Source organism: Cryptomeria japonica, chromosome 6 (genome assembly GCF_030272615.1).
Source record: "Cryptomeria japonica chromosome 6, Sugi_1.0, whole genome shotgun sequence".
NCBI classification, from domain to species: domain Eukaryota; kingdom Viridiplantae; phylum Streptophyta; class Pinopsida; order Cupressales; family Cupressaceae; genus Cryptomeria; species Cryptomeria japonica.
The window spans coordinates 234,220,763-234,243,987 of NC_081410.1; the positions used below are offsets into that span (position 1 = coordinate 234,220,763).

The 23,225-nt window shown below is 35.7% G+C and overlaps 1 protein-coding gene across 6 annotated transcripts in view; it reads right to left on the reverse strand.

Annotated features, from left to right (window-relative positions):
* Positions 1 to 23,225, reverse strand: part of LOC131071474 (probable RNA-dependent RNA polymerase 5) — a 245,886-nt gene that overhangs the window by 66,129 nt on the left and 156,532 nt on the right. For all 6 annotated transcript variants that reach the window (XM_058007354.2, XM_058007352.2, XM_058007349.2 and 3 more), the window contains one exon: positions 15,638 to 15,863. In XM_058007354.2, the coding sequence (XP_057863337.1) occupies positions 15,638 to 15,863 (226 nt within the window). The remainder of the gene's footprint in view (positions 1 to 15,637; positions 15,864 to 23,225) is intronic.

Consider the following 23,225-nt stretch of genomic DNA (forward strand, 5'->3'; position numbering starts at 1 on the left):
AGAAGGCCAATCTGGGAAGCAATTGTTATTTGATAGCAATCCTCATTCCAAATGGCTTGTTGTAGTAACTATGGACTGCTGCTAATATTACGAATTAATGCTGGGAGAAGGAAAATGTGAAGTCTTACTTCGTAAGACAAATTCCAGATCTTGAAGTCTTATTTCAAAAGAGTTGTCTTACGCATTTAGCTTATCTTATTCAGGATAGTGTTGAGATATATATAGATGATTTACTTCCTTATGCTAATTTTCTTTAAAACAAATAATGCAAGATCTAAAAAAAGATGATAACATGAGCATTTGCCTTCAAATTTAATATTGTGTCATAAGAATGAAAAATAAAGGTAGGTTGACAAGAAATTTGGTTTCTGTTTTGTTCATTTTTTAACAAATGGCATATTTGGATGAATAATTAGACTAACAAAAACCCTCCAGTGGACTTCACCAGAAAAATAGAACATAGTTCCATCTTCAACAACATCATCATAGCAGACTTGAATTCAATAGAAAAGGAATTCGGCAGCATCTTGGATAATTTCAAGAGCAAGGCAGAAAACACAACTAATGATGATGATTCCTAATGGTGTTGATCCCAAAGGACACACAGCATCATGTTACGTCTAAATCATTTTTTTCCAAAAATCCAACCATCAAAAAGATGAAATGGTTGTCTTAATTGGTATTATTTTCTAACAAACATTTCATCATACACTTGACGATCACTAAACCTTTATTACAATTTTCATTTATAATTAGATAGAGCTAATGGAAAGTTTCAAATAGCATCATATCTGGCAGAAAAACAGATTAGCAAACACTCAGAGCCATTACTTTCAGTAGCCAAAACATGCACCACGATTAAATCATTCTTCCAAATTGGTCATCTGATATTTGCAGCAAACAAACCAACTCCAAATGCCTTGAACAAGAGAATGTGGTCCCACAAGCAAAGGCAAGTCATTCTTGATATAAAGAGTTCCTTAACTTGCAGGAAAAACAGTATATTAGGGAATGAATAAGAAAACAATGATTACACAAGTCATCAAAAATGAATACAAAAATAATTATCCAAGAGATGATTAACACACCAGTTTCCAAGATTATTCAATTGATCCCCTTACTAGACTTGAAAAGGTATCAGAGCAGTACTTTTCTTGTTGAGTGTCTGCTTCATCTAATATTTTTGTTGCCGTGAGAGGCACCAAGTACTACCAAAGACGACTTAATTTTCTGACAAGAATTTTTGTGTGAAATGTCTTCTCTAGATTTCTCAGTTTGGGTTTTTGAGCTGTGTATCTTTTGTTTATGGTATCCTGCCTTTCACAAGAAGTCCTAGAGTGAACAAAGTAGAGGAGATGTTTAAGGAAACCTAGAATGAACTCAAAAATGAGATAATTGCCTCGGCAATTCCAAGCAAAGCAAATCTTAAAAAATCATAGACAAAAAAGCAATAATGAAGAAAATAAATAGAAGAGAAGGGGAGAAAAGCAGCTTCTTGATTGAGAAAAAGACTAGTTCCTCAAAGCTCTTACAAAGATTGGGATAGACATTGAGATAGAAGTTCTTGAATTTCTCAACTCATTGAATCCAAAAGACCTAATTGACTCGATGAATGACTCAAAAGAGTATTTCAAATATGAAAAGATGCATGATAATCAAAGGGCCAAGATGGTGCAAACCAAACTCAAGGGGCACGCAACCCTTTGCAGAGGGAGGCAGAGTAGAAGAAAAAAAGTTTTAGAAACAAAGAGTGATGATCGAGAAGTGAGAATCAATTGCTGAAACCAGATGGTTTCAAGGAAAAAGAGAATAAAAACCTTGAGATGAGCTATTGAAGAAGTCCAAAACATAAGACAATGGCAGATGAGTGTGAAGTGCTACATGGATAAATTCTAAAATATGGTGATCTAATCTCAACACCATGAAAAATTGATTGCTCAAAATAATCGAATAATATATTCAACGATATACAGCATATATGTAGAGATTACAAGACGAAGTTCTAAAATAAGAACTAGTCGTTAAAGTGAAATCAAATAAGCTAAAAAGCTTTAAAAGGCTGAATATAGCTTAAAAAGCTAAATAATTAAAAGCTAACTAAACAAGCTAAATAAGTCGACTAAAAAGCTAAATAGCTAAAAAAGTCGACAACTAAGATGACCGCTAAAAATAGAAGATGACCATTATAGAAAAGATATTGATATTATTTTACAACACTATCAAATGTATAGAGAGAGGATAGCCAAATATGTGAATGAAGTTGAGTCTCATCATTCAAGATGAGATGAGAATACTAAGAGTTAGTTCCATGTAGAAAACATGCCAATTTGATTTGGAAGTGGAAATTAAGTTGACTAGCAGACAAAAAAAATTATTCAAAATGAAAATAAAAAGGTACTCTAGTCAAAAAAAATATAAGCATAGAGGTGGGCATAGAGAATGTGGTACAAATCATAATTGATAATGCAGCAGCATATCTGGTGTCTACAAGATTGCTCCAAGACAAACAAACAACACTTTTTTGGCCACCTTGTGCAGCACATTGCCTTGACATTCTTTAGCAAGACATAGGAAAACTTCATTGGGTTAAACCTGTTGTAGATGATGCCAAAAAAATAACAAAATTTATCTACAATCACCCTTTTCTTCATAATTTGAAGAGATATGGCACCCAAGGGAAAGAGTTGGTGCAATCTAGTATCATAAGGTTTGCAACGATATTCCTAACTTTGCAAAGCATTATTGGTTTGTTCACTTATTTGAAAGAAATATTTGTGAATCAAGCATGGCTAGACTCATCATACTCGAAGAAGACTAAAATGGAGATGGTTGCACAAATAGTATTTGACAACCTTTTTGCACAAAGAGCTACATTAATCACCAAAATAACCTTTGAATTTTCAATTCAGATTCAAATTAACTTTTTTTTCATTGAGCTCTTTCACTATAAATTTGTAACTTTAATCATTTTGTATTTGTAAATTGTAGGTATCGGAGCCCTCGGTTGGAATTCTCCATTTTGTAGATGGAGATCAAAACCTCATGCCTCAAGTTTCATCCCATTTCGGAGATCACTGATAGAAAGTGGAACAATCAACTCCACCAACCCATCCATGCAACAAGGTATTCCTCAATCCCATTTTCTATTCAAATACCTTCTTAGACTCAGGGCCTCACAGCATGCATTTAGAGGAAGACACCCCACATTGGGGTGACAAACCTCTTTTTCCAAGAATTGCACAGTTACAAGATTGGTGGGGGTAGGCCCTTTCATTCATAGATAGCTACCTAATGACAAACACTTCAACACCAAGTATAAAATTATGAGTCTTTATATCACATGAATCTTGCAAATTACAAATTTCAAAATTACATCTATTGATAATTTGATAAAATATTATGACTTTGCTATCTAACTCTTCAATATTTTATTTTGTAGACTATTGGTAGATAGATTGGGGTGCAAATACCCCAAATCTCCAAACATTTGCCCTTCACATTTTGTGCCAACCTTGTAGTGCATCCAACTGTGGACACAATTAGATCTTGTTTCAAAGCATTCACATGAAAAAAAGGAAAAAGTTAGCTAGAAAACACCTCAATGACCTTTCCTTTGTCCAATACAACCTTTAGTTACACACAAGGGTAGAGAACAAATCAAAGGAGCTCATTCATTCGGATGAGATTGATCCATATAGCGACTAAACAAACTGGGATGAACAGCCTCCATTGTTTATAGAAGATGAGATTCTCGATTTTGAGTGGTAGGCATTGGAGGATGTTGGTAGAGCAGGAGATATAGAATTGGACGTCATTGATGAGGCTGACGAAGAAACATTACTATTTACTAGCAAGATGGAGATCGAGCCACAACCTTCTATGCCAAGCGAGGAGCCACAACAAGCTCCAAGGATTACTTCCTCAACCTCTCCCAAAGTTTTCACTATATAAAGGAAGACAAAGCTGTAAAATGTTGTATTTTCATTTTGTCAGCTATCTATGACTCTATTGTATAAGACTAATCAGCTATCCGACTTCTGCATGTTGATGCAATTTTGTACTCAATTTGCATTCAAATCAATCAACTTTAATAGAAAACACTTTTGTAGAATTTATGGACTCATCATGTCATCGGATTTTGTAAAAATGGTGTCTTTGCAAAGAAATATAAGCAATTTTTTAAGTTGCCAAGTTTTTTTCGTGTCAAAATTTTTGGGTCTCCAATTTTTCGCCGAGTCTAAGTCTACCAACTATGAAGTTACCTATACATATGAAAGAGGAACAAGCACTTCTCGAAAGAATACTTCTAGTAAAAACAAAATTGTAGAGTAAGAGGAATATCATTCATAGAAAAATGTTATAAAAGTGGAGAAATAGGTCATAGAGCATTTCAATGCTACCAAGTACATCAACGCACCAATACAAGAAAGTAGCTAGAAATCATATCACTTAACTAGTCGAAGAGAGTATCACTCCACTCGAACATAGAAGAACCAAAGAAGAATTAGCTCTCATGATGAGAAGAGTATTCTTGATGCCAAATACAAAGGAGAATAAGCCAATGCAAACTAAGAGTCTCTTAAGAACCATATGCAAATCCAAAGTAAACGTCACAAATTTATCATTGATAGCAGTACTATATATAATTTGCAATCTAATAAATTGGTAAAGAATATTGATTTAAAGAAGAGTGTGCATCCACAACCATACAAGGTCTTATTATTGCAACAAGGATATCAATTTGTGGTAAATGATCATGTCTAGTGGATTATCAATGTCAATAATTGATTATACAAAACATTTTTTTATCTTATTGGGTTCACATTGGGTATATCCCATCACAAACCTGCCATCAAATTTGTCTTATACACAATCAAAACCATCCAAAAAATACTTAACATTCATTTGAAATTTTAAAATCTATGTGAATCTATGCATCTTAGGACAACTTTTGTTAAGTTCTTTCAAAATTCTGTGATTAAAATAGAAGAGATGGAGATATGATCTGAAAGTTGTATTTTATCTGCTATAGCGTGTTTTGAAGATGCACCACACTTATTAATTTTAGTGTGTACATCCTCCTCAATGTAAGCATGCTATATAAGTGGATGAGGGGTTACGTAGTGAAGAGATATCTCTTCCCACGTGGGAAGACACATCTCTTCCCTACGTACCTTTCACCACAGTATATAAACTAGTCAAAATTTACTTACCCGATCGGAAGGAATACGACTTGTTTGAGAATCGCTTTACCACCCGATACTATGAACGGTGTAACCGTTGATCAAACGCGATAAGTTAACTTTGGTTTTATTTATCATTAGTTAACGTTAACATATTAGTATATGTAATCAAATTAATATATATATATATATATATCGGAAGCATGAAATAGTACGACCGACGTTACAAAATTTAACACTCCCTCTTAACTAGGGAGGACACATTTCATGTTAGAGAAAACATCACAATTCATCCATTGATTGTCAAGAGAGGAGATATCACACCATATTGATATTCAGAGATATGGTTCAGCAATGAATATCAAGTCTCATGATACTCACCATAACTCATAGTTATCAAGTAAGGTATGTGCACTGGCATCAAGTCACATGATGCCTACCATACTGATAATGATTTCATGGCATGTCCACGAATATTATGTTCATAATATTCACCATGAAGATCTCTATCATAATTATGGTTTATTTAATGATATCAACCAACAGATATCTACCATAATGTCTTAGAGATATATATACTATCATGACATGTCCACAGATATCAAGTCACATGATATCCATCAAGATAGTTAAATTGATAATTGTAAAATCGTCACCTTACAATATCAATTTGAAACAAATGTTCATTATTGAAAAGTCGACACCCTTCAATAATGTTCACAGAAGGCCCATGCAGTCATGGAGTCACACACATGACAAATAAAAGAGTTTACACACTAAACATCTTTAAATATATTAGTATATCAGAATAAATGAGACTATCTCTCAAAATTAAATAACATTTTCAACCATACCAAGTTTATCTCTAAAGTGTTCAATCTTGATCTTGGAGAGAGGCTTGGTAAGAATGTCTGCAATCTGATCACCTGTACCAATATAATTCAGTCGAATCACATTCCTTTCCACCATATCTCGAACATAGTGATAAGGAATCTCAATGTGTTTAGACCTGTCATGAAATACTGGATTCATTGAAAGCTTGATGCAACTCTGATTGTCACAGTAGATGATAGTAGGATTTAAGGGTTGACCAAACAATCCTACAAGCAGTTTCCGAAGCCATACTGCTTCTCTTGCTCCCATGGAGGCTGCAATGTATTCAGCTTCTGTAGAACTCTGAGCAACTGAAGACCGTTTTCTACATATCCATGAGATCATTCCTGATCCTAAACTGAAGCAACATCCTAATGTGCTTTTCCTGTCAACTACACTTATAGCCCAATCACAATCAGTGAATCCATGTAGGTCAAGGTCTACATGTTTATACTTCAAACCAAAACCAATAGTTCCTCGAAGATATCTCAGAATATGTTTTGCAGCAACAAGATGTATTTCCCTAGGTTCACACATGAACTGACTTAGTGCATTAACAGCATAACATATATCAGGTCTTGTGTTTACCAAATACATCAGAGATCCAATAATTTGTTTGTAGAGGGTAGGATTTGCAAACTTTGATTCTGTAGCTACTTCCTTTAGTTTGTGCAGATTTGTCTCCATAGGTGTGGTCATGGATCTACAATCCATCATTCCAAATCTCGAGTATATCAATAGTGTATTTTCCTTGATTAAGGATTATACCATCTGCCTGCTGCCAAACTTCCAATCCAAGGAAGTAGTGAAGAATTCCTAAATCTTTCATATCAAACTCAGAGGCTAATTCTTTCTTACATTGAGAAATACAATAATCCTCTCCTATGATTAGTAGATCATCAACATAAAGAATAAGAATTAATAATTCACCATTGATTACCTTGTAGTAGAGATTTGGATCTGCTTCATTCTTGGAAAACCCTAATTCCAAGATATGGTGATCAATTCTTTCATACCATGTTCTGGGGGCCTGTTTCAGTCCATATAGAGCTTTCTTTAATCTGCAGACATGTGATTCAACCTTATGAATCACAAAACCTTCAGGTTGCTCCAAACAAACTTCTTCAATCTTACCATTCAGAAAAGCAGTCTTAACATCCATTTGATGGACTTTCCATCCTTTAGATGTTGCAATCGACAAAACTGCTCGGATAGAAGTGTATCTGGCAACAGGAGCAAATGTCTCTTCATAGTCAATACCTTCTTTCTATGAGAAACCTCTAGCAACAAACCTTGTTTTGTGCTTCTCAATGCTGCCATCTGCTGCATGTTTGATTTTGAAGAGCCATTTAGAAGATACCACAGATTTGCCTTTAGGCCTAGGCACAATATCCCAGACATTATTTTTCAGAATTGACTGATACTCTCTTCTGACATAGCATCTTTCCAAACTTGATGCTTGAGCGCATCTCCAACACAGGAAGGTTTTGCATCAATGATCTCACTCATCAAGGTTGTATAACTGGAAAATAGGTTAGGTCTCTTACTTTCTCTGAAGGTCCCCTTTAGAGCAGCATAATTTTCAGCTTCTTGAAGCATCTTTTTAGCCCAAAGTGGTCTCTTCCTAGTTTCGGGATAATTTTCTTCTAAAGGTAAGCCTTGAACTTCATGCTCAGCATCTTCAAGGGTCTCCCTTTGAATCTCAAGGGTGGAATCCTCATCCAAGCTTGTAGGAGGAACTTGGTGTTCTAATTCATTAGAGCTTTTGGACCTCCTGAATGCTATGACTTCCTCAAAGATGACATCTCTGCTTAGTTCAATTTGTCTTTGACCAAGTATGTCTATTTTGTAGGCTTTAGAGGTTTCACTGTACCCAACAAATACTCCTTTCTTTCAAGAAGGTTCTAACTTTGACCTCTTTTCTTTGGGGACATGAATATAGACTGGACACCCAAAGATTCGGAAATGACTTATGTCAGGTTTGTTGCCAGTAAAGGCTTCTTCAAGGGTTTTATTGTCAAGAAGAGAATGAGGACATCTATTTTGAATGTACACAGTTGTCCTAGATGCCTCAGCCCAAAATGAGGTTTCTATATTTTCGTCAAATAACATAGCCCTAGCAACTTCTATTATAGTCCTATTCTTTCTTTCAGCTACCCCATTTTGTTGTGGGTTATAAGGTACAATTAACTCCCTCTTAATCCCAGCATTTATACAATAATCTTTAAACATATCAGAAGCGTATTCCCCCCCATTGTCTGTTCCTAAGGTTATGATTTTCTTACCTGTCATATTTTCTGCAAGAGCTTTGAATTCCTTAAATTTAGAAAGGATTTGTTCAGACTCTTTGTACCTCAGAAAATATATCCCGGTCTTCCTAGAATAATCATCTACAAATATTACATAATATAAAAATCCCCCTAATGAGGGTACAGACATGCGTCCACATAAATCAGAATGAACTAATTCTAATACATTTTTGGATTTACTATTGCTAGAATTAAAAGACCCTTTAGTATTCTTTCCCAAGGCACACCCTTTGCAGGCTCCTTCAGATTTTTGACTTAGCTTGCGTAAGCCGATCACCATCTTCTCTATCTTAGGTAGGGCATGGAAATGAAGGTGCCCTAATCTTTTGTGCCAAAGTTCATTCGAATCTGGAGTCTCATGAATCAAGGCTCGAGGTGGAGTGGTGCAAAGTCTGTAGAGGCTCCCTTGTCTTACTCCAATGGTGTGGACTTTCTTGATGGTGGAGTTCTTTGGCCAAGCAAGTACCTTTCCTTCCATAAAGGTTAATCCGTAACCCTTATCTTCAAGTGCAGAAACTGAGACAAGGTTTCTCTTTATACCAGGTACAAATAGAACTCCAGTCAGCTGTATGGATATGCCTGACTTTATGTTGATATTGCAGGTTCCTATTCCCATAACTGGATAATTTGAGTCATCACCAATTGTCACTTCTTCATTTGAACTTTCCACAAGTGTATCTAGGTGCTCACAAAATCCAGTGATGTGTCGAGATGCTCCGTTGTCAATCACCCATGTGTTGAAACTGGAGGTGACTTGACTAGAGAGGGCTGAGTAGAAGACTAGCTTCTCGGAATTACTCCCTTTCTTAATTTCTGCCATTGAAGCTTGTTGTTTGATCCTGTCTGGACACTTCATTGCATAGTGCCCATATTGGTCACATCTAAAACATCGTACTTCACAAATGTCTCTCTTCTTCTTTGAAGACCTCTTCACATTTGAATTGTTGTCCCTCTTTTTCTTAAAGTTCTTCTTTCCCTTCTTGTGGGAATTAGAGTTTAGAACTTGAATGTCTTCATCACCATTGTTTTGTTTTATTCCTCTTGTGACAAGCCGAGATTCCTCTTGAATGCAATCGGTTTTCAATCTATCAAACTTGGGAAATTTAGAACGAGCACTGATTCCTTGAATGAACAATTCCCATGAGGTAGGAAGTCCATTTAGAGCCATCATAGCAAGTTCTTTGTTGTCTACTAGATGTCCAATAGTGGATAGTTGATCCCTAAGCTCAGTGATCCTCAAGAAATAGGATGTAACTGTTTCTCCTTTATTCATCTTTATATGGTGTAGTTGATTCTTTAGGGTGAGAGCTCTGCTAGTGTTGTTGATTTCATAAATGTCAGCTAGTGCTTTGAACATCTGAAAGGTCGTCTCATATTTAGAAATACCTGGTACAATGTGGTCTCTTACTGAATCCACAATTATCTTAAGGGCCTTCTCACTGTCCTTGCTCCACTGAATTTTCTCTGTATCATTAGAGGGTTCGGGAATTTCACTTTTGACATGGGAGTCAATTTTATTTTCTTTCAAAACAAGCATGATCCTGAATTTCCAAGATACAAAATTTGATGCTCCAGCTAATCTATCTTCAAACCTAACTCCGATTGCCATTAGGATTATGGGAATGTGATCTTAGTAAGAGCCTGGTGAAAGTTTATGAGATCGTTACAGAATTTTAATATGATCTTCCTTAACTTTGCTTTGATACCATGTTAAGTTCTTTCAAAATTCTGTGATTAAAATAGAAGAGATGGAGATATGATCTGAAAGTTGTATTTTATCTGCTATAGCGTGTTTTGAAGATGCACCACACTTATTAATTACGATGTGTACATCCTCCTCAATGTAAGCATGCTATATAAGTGGATGAGGGGTTACGTAGTGAAGAGATATGTCTTCCCACGTCGGAAGACACATCTCTTCCCTACGTAACCCCTATCCACAGTATATAAACTAGTCACCATTTACTTACCCAATCGGAAGGAGTGCGACTTTTTTGAGAATCACTTTACCACCCGATACTATGAACAGTGTAACCGTTGATCAAACGCAATAACTTAACTTTGGTTTTATTTATCATTAGTTAACATTAACATATTAGTATATGTAATCAAATTTATATATATATCGGAAGCATGAAATAGTACGACCAACGGTACAAAATTTAACAACTTTCTCCATCATGTTCACACAAAGCATAGAACAAGCAATATGAGCATGCAAAAAAAGACATTTCAACTCTATCTTATTTGAGAAGTGGGTAAATAACAGCTACTGTTGATATAATTGACGACTGAATCCTCATTGCTTTAAGGAAATGGGTACTACTGAATGGTGAAAGATTCAAAGAAACCAATGACCTAATTGAATCTTCTTGTATCTTTCCTAAAGCAATGAATTAATCTTGCAACTCAATAGCATGTCCTTAAGTGTCATTTTATAATGTTACATTCCGTAAGACAAAAGCCACTTTTCAGGAGAAAGCGTTTAGAAATCAGCATGAAAGAATCTAAAAGGATTAAGAGTATCAACAATACTGGTAACCAGATATGGAATCTTCCAATGAAGTCCCTCATCATTTCACTTGTGCCTTTCTTGAAATTTTATAATTATGCCAAAAAGATATTTTCTACAAGCTTGAAGTGCACAAGAAACTTTTCACTCGCTAACTCCCAACTGGCATGAAACCAAGCAGCTGCTTGCATTGTAAAGTTTCCACAAACAAAGGAACTACAAAATCTTCATGTGCTGCATATTAATTTCTAGGTCGTGAAGGTTGACATATGCTCATCAAAATGTTAATTGTCATCACCATATCTAATCTGATACCCCATGGAAACAAATGGAGGCAATTATTGTAATTGTCCTCACACACTTGATCAACCATTAATGCCAACAAATCTTCCTACAAAGCTATAAATATTTGTACAAACTTTGGAACCTTCATGCAAAACTTAAATATTGTGATGGATAAGACAAGTTTTTTATGGTGCATGTTTTTCAAGGATGAATATGGGCCATTGAATGAATTAAATCTTGGCCATTCATCCAATTCCTAGAATCTATAAAAAGGAGCAAGCTCTCTCTCATTTTGGTAAGAAGTTTTTCAGAATTGTTGCAGAAACTCTGTCAGAATTAATACAAACATTGTTTGCAGAATGATCTATGTTTGATTTCATGTGAGTGCATGATTCATCCTTCTTCCATTTATTCATTTTTCTTTATGCATGTTAATATGAAATGGTTTCTGAGTTAGTATTAGATGAAGTCTTTGTTCATACCATTAGGAACTAGCTAAATGTTAATTCCTATGCATGGTTAGGATGAACTTATAAGAACTTTAGTTCAATTCCTAAATGTTTATATTGGAATGTTGTATGTCTTTTGAAGTTCAATATATGAATTTCAGTGATCTAAAAATCTGCATTATCCCCTTGGAGGTTGCACCAGCCCTTGCTAAGTTGTGTCAGACTGGCAAAGAAGGGCTTGGTTTTTTAAGGTTTTGTGTACTACCTTGTAATTATTTCACTTAGGCTAGATTAGTTTTCTTAACCCTTCCTTTTTTGCTATTTCTTTTAAAATCAGTTGTGAAGCATTCCTTTAAAGCATCATAAGTGTTGAAAATCTGATGTTAGTAAGGTCTATGGAGTTATGAAGTTGTCTGCAACGATTGTCCTGAAAATCTATATGTAAAGTAGGCATAAGTCCCCTTTGTCATTACTAGCAAATCACATTAGTCCTGAGTTATCCTGTTCCCAACCTCAGTCATGACCTGATATTAGGAACCTTGAAATTAGTTTGGGTAGTCTGAAGGCATACAAAGTTTCTTTATACAAGAGAAAATAGGATGTACTCAGTGCATTTTATTCTATGTTGACGGAAGTGCCGAATATCCCCATCAACAGAAAGCAAACTCAACATGAGATTCACTTAGAAGGCAATATTCTTGAAGAAGTTAAGGAAGACATATATCTTGGGTTTTACTTCAACAAGCAGCTAATTTCGAAAGACTGCAGAAAAAAGAGAACTTTAGGTGGATGGAAGGTGTTTTATCCTCTTCAAAACATACGCAGGGAGGCTCAACTTTGGGATTCGAAAACTATTCAACTTCTTTTTGGTCTTCTTGTGCTTTCAGTTGTGCTAAATGGGTGTGAATTGTGAGCTAGCAACACTTCTATTTCAAGGTTGAAATAAATTGAGAAAATTTAATAGCGCATGATCACAATCAACATTAAAATTAGAAGTTCAGTTCATTATGACATTTTGCTAAGTGAAGTGGGGGCAGTCCCTATTGAAGCAATTGCTATGATGCATCTAATAGGCTATTAAAAAAGAATTGAGAAAATGGAAACAAGTAGATGGCTAAAAAAAATTTTGGCGATGGCTTGAGCAAAAGAAAGAACACATGCATGAGACAAAACAGCAGATGGATAAGTAAATGGAATATCTATTTAAATGCATGCTTCATAGACAAAAAAAGAGATTAAGGCTTTTGTTATAGATAAATTTAGTAAGCACACTTGCAGTAATGAGCTAGGTAGAAAAAAGAGTTAATATATTGCAGAGTTCAATCCCACATGTGATCTTTCTCCAAAAGCGTACATAAAGGCTTGTATCCCATGGAGAGCTAAAATTCTTATTGCTCAATTCAGAACTGACTATCATCAACTTCGATATGAAACACGATGGTGGAAAAGGCCTAAAGAAACTTGGGAAGAAAGGGTGTGTATTTTTTGCACTTCCAGGGTAGTTGAATCTGAAGGGCACTTCATTTTGGAATGTGATCCTTTTAGAGACATCAAGAGCAACTATGATAATGTTTTGACAGTTGGTTCTTGGTATACCCTTTTCGATGAGGGGGCTGTTGAGAAATTAGGGGAGCAAATCATCCTCTTTTATAGAGAAAGAATCGAAATGCAAAGGTTTATGATGGCAACGCCGACTGTCCCATATGCTATTTTATTTAGCCTTGTGGACAGTAAAAGTTCTTCTTCTTCTTCTAATGAGTCCGATTTAAGGGTGGAAAATTTCATATCTGCGGTTAATTCAATATTATAATAGTAGAGCCATGATTTTAACTAACCGCCGCTCCTACGCTCCTTTCTAAATACTTTATCGTAGGCCCTCAATATTTCTAATGTTTTGGTATGAACAATACTAAAGGAGACGATTTATTTTTATTTTTTGTGCGGATTATTTTGGCCGCAGTTATCAAAGTGATTACGGATTCTATCAAGGAGCCATAAATATGATTGTTGGCATGAAGATTGATTATTGCCACTAACCTAATGTTTGGCATCGTGAATAGTGGGTGCACTTAATTTTAGAAAGACAGAAATCTTTCATATGTGCAAGGCTGAAGATGGTGTGAGGAAATCATTCGAAGCACGAGTCTTTGCTGAAATTCGTGACTTCCTTTTACTATCGCTAGAACAGTTTCTGGCATTTGCTTTGTACGGGTTACTGTGTATCTTTTACAAGCTCTGACTGGTATGCCATGAGTTCAAGGATGCCTGGAGACTGAAGACGACTTCATTCAAGAGCTGGATTTTTCTATTTTGGTGAAGAACCTTCATATTATTTACATAGTGTAAGACACTACTGCAAGTCGGGGACACTTGTTATTGCATGCTAAGAATAGCGACTTTCAACGCTATGCCTGCAGTTGTCGATTTATGGAAGGTCTGAATTCTGCCTCCTTATCTGTCTTTGCTTCAATCTGTCATAAAGATCAGAATTGTTGCTATCTAGTATTTGTTGGTTTATATCGAACTGGGAAAGACATTTCATCGACAGGCTCGGTATATAAGGTGCAAACTAATAATTACTGATTTCGAGAAAGTTCCTTTGCATTGGTTTGCTGTAAGATGTAATCAATTATTATAATTGCACATATCTGAGATAAAGGAGCAACAGTTACTAGCAAATTGCAGGTTATTGCTATTAGTATTGAGCTTCAGCATTTGGTACACTTTGCTGTTTATTAAATCTTCAAATCTGAGACAAAACGTGAACAGTAAATTGAACTCAGAACTGAATGTGCCTAACTGTGAGAATTTGAGTGAGACTTTGACTAGGGTCATTACAAATGCAAAACCACCTAGATCCAATGTAGTAAGACTTTGCAAAAAAAATGCAATAACTTCGAACTTATCAGCATCCAACAAGTTCCGCATTCTAATACAACCAATCTTTTCTCCATGGTCAAGCAGGAATCCTGGCACAGTAAGAAATGGCAATAACATGCAATTTAATCTACAAAACCATGACTTAATCCCAATTTGAGATAAAATTTAAAAAGTAGCATTTTTCTAAACTTCATGAATCTTAGAGAAAATTTTAAAACTCAAGCTTAATTCAAAAAATAATATTTTTTTGCTTTTCTAAAGCAATCTCGATGAATTTTTTTGTTGTTATAGCCTCAACCTGTAAATTAGAAGACATCTTGTTATATTAACACAAAGGAGAATATTTATCAATGCCAATTCATTTAGGCAACATGTTGGAAGATTAAAATGCTTGGTGGCTAGCACACTACAAATTACATATTTAAGAAGTATTCTTTCCTGCTTAACCAAGCAATCCAAGGAGGAACCAATGGAATGCAATGAAGACACAAAGGCACATCATAGGCGCTGCAGTTTTGAGATGAGATATTGCGACCCTGATCGATTCAGTTGGTAGAACATTTAGATAAAGCCAATGCTGGATGCATCCATGATAGGTCTACATTACTCATCGATTCATTTTTATATCATCAACCAATAGTTGGATCACCAAACAAAGACAAATTCATCAAGCCATTGCAACAACAAAAGCCCCTAAATTTAATGCAACGAATTGTTTCTTTCCTAGGTCATTCTATAATGACTCTGGCATATAGACAACGTTAAGTCATACAGATTGGTATGCAGTAATAACCTATGATGACACAGTTTATATAAATACATTGTATCATTGTGTTTCCATATTCAAAGAAACATCGATGTCTTAACATATTGAACAATTGCAATTCTAATTTTTTGCATCTGCATACGTTTCATTTACAAAAGGTAGCTAAAACACAAACCAAAAGTCCACCCTAATTACAATTTCCCCCATCAAAACCACTAAGTAAAACAGTTTTAACATTTTAAAAGATACGGATGTCAACAATAAAGTAAATAACAAAAATCAAAGAACGATTAATGTACTAGATGTAAATAGAATATAATCTTTTCTGTATAGTAAACAAAAAAAGTTCATTTTTGCATTCAGTTTTCAAACAAGCTGACCTCTGCATTCATTGATACCCAATAAAGGTCACCATCAAAGTCGCCTGTTGCAATTTCATCTGCAAGTGAACGCGGTCCTTGTGTCGAGAAAAAAATTCCATACTTTGCATCTCCAACAACCTTCTCAATATCCTCGACATACACAGCCTTAAGCACATGTATGTCACCAAAATGTAAACCGGGATTCCTATACACCAATACCTTGCCAGATACCTGCCCATGATCACTTAAATAAAATGAAAACCAGTCAGATATTGATGTTGTAAATGACTTCTGCATCAATTAAAATATGAAAAAAATTGTAACGACTTTTATACATAATCAGAAGGGCACTCTCCATATGTACTATTAGCATAAACATACAAAAAATCTTCAGCAGACCAATTAAGACACCTTATTGATAGACTATAATTAAACAACTGCAAAAACAAACAAAATATAAATTCAAATTTTGAAAGATAACTCTTTACATATATTGTTCTCTCATCAAAAATGGTTCTACATTTTACCAAAGAAAAGACTTGATAAACACCACTCCAATTGATTTAACAACAACCATTGTCAGTGATAAAACAATCCTGCAAGTTCCCTAGTAATCTAGACAAGAAGCAAACTAAATTCAATTTCAAAGAAAAACAAACATGCAAGCCATTGTCCTTTACATTATTTTGAAAGATAATCTATTAAAACTATTGTTATCTCCTCAAAAATGATTGTAGATTTTGACAAACAATAGACTTAATAAACATCACTACAATTGATGCAACAAAAATCATTGTCCGTCATTAAATACTCCTGCTACTTGCCTATCAATCAAGACAATTATAAATAAAAAGGTAGATTCAATTTCAAAAAAATAATGTAAGTATACAAGCATTCAAGCCATTAGCATTTTTACTTCTATACTAATGGTCTCACAAGTTATTAATAGCGATAAAATACGTTTTCTTGTTGTCACTCAATCTATAGAATGAACAAACAAAACCTCTAAATATTCTCCATTTCACATTATTCTAGATTATTATTTCCACACTTCATCTTTTGTTTACAATAACATACATTCCAAAATGTTTGAACTTCAAATAGGAATCTTCTCGATCAAGATCCCTTACAAATAAAGTTATATCTTTCCAAACTAATAAATTAATGGTGGTATTTTCTAAGATATCTCTCTAACATTAGACAAGAGATGCAAATGCACTAGTGAAAAATTTTACTGCCTCAATTAGCAAACAAAATATGAAATGTCCCCTTCCTCAGCGCAGATGTCTCTAGCAGGATTAGCCTATCATCACGGTTCCAATAGACTAATACAGTGAATAGGCGCCCATTCAGGGAGTCAAGTGACTTTGGAAAGGCTTGTGAGGAGTTTCTGAAGCTTAGAGCTAGTTTCCTATTTTTTTAGGAAGGGCTCGTACTTTTTAGGAGACTGGCAATCAGTAGGTGACCTCCCAAAGCTTGTGGAGACCTACAGGGGGCTTTGTGAGCCTTTTCTAATGTTTTGCGACAGACTCCTATTTTTTAGGGGAAGACTGGGAGTTGGCCTGCAAATTATAGACATCAACCAAGGACCAGGTGTATCATCAATTCTCAGTTGGGAGTGGTCCAATGATGGTTTGGAATAAAACAAGATAAATATTAAAGTGTTTGATTAAATATTTTAATTTGAATTAATTAAATGAATTTATAAATTTAATAAATTAAAAGTACCTCCCCACCATGGCACGCCTCCCTTGTAAGGGGAAGTTGTGTTTAAAAGAGGGGAAGTTAAAGTAAATGTTATCAGGAGCCCATGACGAAACTTCGCCTAAGTTGAGAGAAGGAGATGATAAAAGAAAGAATATTCCCAAAAAAAAGGTTCAAGATGCCATCCCAAAGGAATTCGATCAGGATTGAGGCCAACATAGTAACATTTGGAGCCTCCATTTTGGCATTCTTGAGATCATTTTTATAGGTTATTTTCCAGCATTGCATTTGGAACTCGGAAGCAAGGGTTTCAGCAGAGAAATCAGACTTTGAGAACGGAACCTCTCAGAGGATGGAGTGCTTACAGATGTGAAAGATCACCCAAGAGCATTCATGCAAGATACTACATGGAAGAAATCAATAGGAGTCATTTTTAGTTTGCAGCAGTGAAAGGGGCAGGAATTCTTTGTTAATTCTGACTATAGGAGTAGATCTGAACTAATTGACACGCTATATATCACCATCATTGACTTCCAAGACAGCCGTACACTCCCGGAGGACCATTTGCAACATCTTGCACTTGGAACTTGGGTTTTTAAGGCATCACTTTGGCAGATCAGAATTTGTATCAGATCTGCAAGTACACATCAGACCTCTGAAACAACAGATCAGTCCATAATTTGACATGTTCCAATTATAAAGAGACCTGCACACGCCTATTTCGGGTATGTAATTCTCCCTTGAACCACAATAAAGTTAAAATTCCCTCCATTTATTATTTGTACTTCCTGTCTTTATCATATCCAGCAATTATTTCTTGTACTTCTCATTTAATTTGCAAATCCCAGCAAAAAACAAAAAAATCAGATATTTGCAAAAACTTTCAAACAAATCAGATACCTGCACATACAAAGAATCAGAAAATCAGAAAATTTCCAAAAAAAAAAATCAGAACTTTGCATTATGAGATCCGGGCTGGATCACTTCAAAATATATCATTCCACGTAGACAGTATGCACAACATAGCCTTCGTACACAAAAGTCCTTTACGCAATAAAATACAGTCTAGAGATGGAGGAAAGACTGCATAATCCATACATTCCTAGCCTATTAAGCTAGACTTTTGGCAACTAACCAAAAAAAAATGAGCCTCCACTTCTCAGCATAACAAGAAAAAAGGCACCTCTAAAATCAACAAGTTTAAAAGCCATTGGAAGTTAAACTAAAGAGTTTTCAATTAAGCCCATTTGGGATGTTCCCTCAAATAATGCAAGAAACACTTGTTAAGAGTAGACACACCAATCCCTAGACTAAAAATGTTACGAAGTTTCCCTTAACCCAAACTTGTAATGTTAAAAACCCTACGGATTTTTAAATATGACTATACATATCCAAAATCATTTTATATAAAGGTTCTCTAAAGTCAATCCTACAATGTAATGTCCCAATTTTTCCAGTGAACACTTAGGAGTCATACATTCATCTGTTAGCCATCTCCGCAGGTGAATTTACTAGACAAGGGATGATTTTCGGTGCAAAAGGTTTATACTTAGCCAAAAATTGGGCTTGAGTGGATTTATATCAAATAAACTTTATAATATCATGTTATAAAGTTACTTTTTCTAAAAATAGAAAAAAATTATTTAAATGGTGTTTTAAAAGTAACTTTATATTATAATAAAGTGGCCCCTTGGTACATTTCCCTAGAAGTTATAACTTAATGGTTATAACTTAAATATATGGCCACTTTTAATGAGGAATTAGACCCTCAATGGGTCAAGCCACTTAGGGGAAAATATTTTTTTAATAAAAAGAAACAATTTAACATGTTTTATGATGCCAAAAGTACAACCCTAACCCCAAATTCGAATTAGGGTTTGAGGCATGTTAAAAAGACATTGGGGGCAGCATTTCAATTATTATTGAAGTTGTTTTTTGGAGAGCATTGGTAATTGCAGGTCTGCAACGTTTCTTGCAAGGTTAGTTTTGTAATTTGGAGATGGAAACCTTTAGGTCTTGGGTGAGAGGACGAAATCCCCCTCATCTACACTACATTTATTTGTCTGGGAAGCTCATATCTTGCAAAAAAGGGCCAATTTTCTGAGTTTTGCAACTGCTACAGCAAGGAGACAATCTGATTTTCAAATCACAGCAGGTTTAGAAGTCATTTCAGACTCCATTTTATTAATTTGGTTCAGTTATTCATCCTCCAGCTGCATCGTACCATTTGGAGACAGCCTGGGACACCAAAGAAATAAATTGGAGGGTTTTAACTAGAATTTTTGTTACAAAAATCATTGTTAGGGGCTAATAAGAAGAATTACAGTGTTTGTTTGGGAGAATTGATTCATACTGGAGCTATAGGAGCAAATCAGTGGGTAAAGAGCACACCAAATTGGAGCTTCTCCTGCCAAGAAGTTGGAATTACATCTGGGTCTGCATATTTCTTCGTCAATTGATTTTGATAATTCATGTTAGGGTCAATAAAACATTTTGGAGTTGTTGTCTCATTGTGGAAGCTCCAGTTTCATCATATTCTTCAGTTCAGGCAGTAGAATAAGCCTTACCAGGCAAGCTCAGGACACTTGGTATGTTAGTTTGGCTTTGAATGATAGCATTTAACTATTCTTCGAAATTATTCATTGCTAATAAATAAATCAGAAGTCAGAAAATTTGATACCAGTCAGTATTTCTTTATGTATTGCATTTGTATTCATTCTACATTGTCAAGTTTCAAGCATTAAACTCAAAAATCCAAAAAAACGCATACGTTGGCCAAAGAACTGAATTAAACAAACAAATCAGCAATCCATTCAGTAGTTTGGATTATTTCAGTGGTATCAGAGCCAAGTTCCTGCCAGCCTGTGATATGCTAAGGGATGGTTACAGAAATGGAAGAGTGGGAAAATGAATTAGCAGCCATCAAAATTGCAAAGTGGTATAATAAATATCAAAAAAGGAGGAATCTTCTAACATTTCATGAATGTCCTGTGAATGAGGAGGTTATCATAATCTTTGATGAATATTTAAGTGAACCTAAGGAGGTCAAGCCTACCAGATCTTTTGACAAATATTACAAGAAAAAGATTCTTGTATCAATTGAAGATTTGCCACCAGGATATGACCATAATTCCGAAGTTCATAACAGTAGTGACATAACTTCTCTTCCTCAAGATATGGCAGCCTTTGGTCAAGAAGAGAATAGTGATTTGCATTCTATATTTGAGGGTACACATGGTGCAAACATGGGTTATGATAAGGTGAATAATACAACCCATCATAAATCAGATTTTGTGCATTTTGGGATAGCTGATATAGAGCAACCCCATAGGATGAATGAAGGATGGTTGGCAAGAGCCAGGCAAGCCAAGTTGATAGCTCATCAAGCCAAGCTTCAACTTCAGCACATTTATGATAATCATCACCATATTGGTAAGCAGAAACAAGAGCTATCTTATTCTGATTTTTCAGCTGATATTGGTTATTTTCTTCATGGTGGTGATGGAATTGATAATCAGGCTCATAGCGGAACAGCCACTAATGAGTTATCCTTGATTGGCACAGAAGGTGTTCCCAATGCAACCTTGATTTTGTCACCTCTATCATATGATAGGGCAGCGATGTACTTATTGATTGGAGATTCAGTCTTCTTAGATATTACATTGGGCTATGGAGATCAGCATGTGAGGGACTTCGTTGGTAGCATGGCTAAACAAAACATTTACTTAGAAACCTCCAATGAGAGCACACTAACTTGTGGAAATATAGGAAAAGTTCCAGCAGCTATTTGGAAGTCTTGGAGAAGTATTCATTGCACTTTCCTTGCTGAAGATTGCCTCATTCATGAATTCCAAACAGCATTGATTGTTGGTAGTACTTGTGGCTTCAATTGGAGTGAAGTTCTCGGCCGGTTAGATGATGTTCAGATTTACAGCAACAGCATAATGAGTATTGACATGATGGATGGATATGACAATACAATGATTTGGGATCATGGTATCGACACCTGTGGTGCATTCCTTTAGTGGATCCATGATGAGTTGCTTCACTTCGGGTATATAGATGTTTATATCAGAGTTGCGCAGTGGTTGGGTGGAGCAACATTTCTAAGATTGATATGGGATCCAGGAATTGGCTTTCAGCATGCAAGTGTAGGTTGCTTGAGGGCAAGCAATCTCCGGGAAGGGAGGATTGTAATGTCCCCTTCCTAGGTGACAGGCAGTTGAGCAAGGATTGGCCTATCATCTGGTTTCCGTAGGTCAGTGGAGTGAAGAGGGAACCCCTTCAGGAGTCATGGAGTCTTCCAAGGGGCTTTGTGAGCCAATTCAGACATTTGGACGACAGTTCCTAGTTTTTAGGAGGGATCCCTATTTTTTAGGGAATGACTGAGAGTTGGTTTCGGGGTGTCTAGGAACCATTCTGGATCATTTGAGACCATCTCTTAAATTTTAGGGAGGGGTCCTATATTTTAGGAGGACTATCAGTTGACTGGTTGACTACCCGGAGGGCCACAGAGCATAGCGAGATCGCTTTTGAGCATTTCTAGAGATTTGGAGACAGTTTCCTACTTTCTAGGAGGATTCCTACTTTTTAGGGGGATCATTGCCAGTTAGCCTGCAACACTCAGAGTTCATCCATGGACAGGTGGCTTCAATCAGAATTTGATTCGGAGTCCAGATGAGCAGCTTTTGAATAAAATGGGAGATATTTAAATATCTCCCAAGTTTGGTTAAATAAATAATTATAAAGTGAATTACCTAGAAGTTATAACTTAAAATGGGGCTATTTTATATTATGATAAAATATAAAATAGACCCTTGGCCTAATTCCAACCAAGCGAAGGCATTATAATATGGAATAAAACATTGTTAATACATGTAATGAGAACCCTAATTCGAAATTAAGGTTAGGGCTGGGAAAAAAAGTGAATAAAAGAAGGAAAACGTAGCCATTTGAGGCATATTCAGATTTATTTTTCACATCTTTTCCTCTGCAACAAGTCTGGAACAGCAGATACAGGTTTGGAAGCAGTATTGAGGACGAAAACCCTCAACTCTTTGATGTTTGGACGCCACCCCAATCATCATCAGCACTCAACAAGGATAGATCGGGCCTCTATCAAGCGGTTAGGAGCCAAATCAGAGGCAAAACCATTGTGACAGCAAAAGTCAGAATAAGAAATACTGATTTGTGAATTCAGCACTTCATTTTTATAGGAAATTTTCTGGAAATCAGAGCTCTGGCACATGTTGCAGGAGGAGTTCAGTTTGTGGGAATGAAAATTCCCTCAGAATACAGAGATTGGACGAAACCCCAATCTTGTATCAGCAATATTTCACCATAATTCTCATTGGCAGGTTAATCTTTGGTTGATTGGAGGACATTTTCAGTGATCAGTGGCAGTCTCGGTCATATTTTGGGAGCATACAGCAGTCCCTGGCATATTCTTGCATTATTCCAGACTTATATGAGCCCTTGGTGCAAGGCCGTAGCCTAGAATAGAGGAAATTTGCAGATTACCTTCACGTCTAGGTTAGGGTTTCATGAAATTATCCAGCTGGGAACAAATTACAGAGACAAAATTGCAGATCACGGGTCTAGGGTGGCTGAGGTCATCACAAATTACTGATACAATCTTAGTCGTACCATTCTTCAATCTGAAACAGCAAGTTCCTATGTGGCGTTAGGGTTTTGGTGGCTTTGAAGTTGCTGATCAGTTCATAATTCATTCTGATTTTCTGTATCAGACCCCTTACAAAATGTTATTGCTGATAGAATTGGTATGTAATTGACCCATGTGCCTTAATACAATCCATGCTTCAGTTGTTGGACTCAAAAATTCTAAATTTCTTTCATTTCCAGTCAAATATGTTTTGAATTTGTTCATTTAAGTAGAATAGTT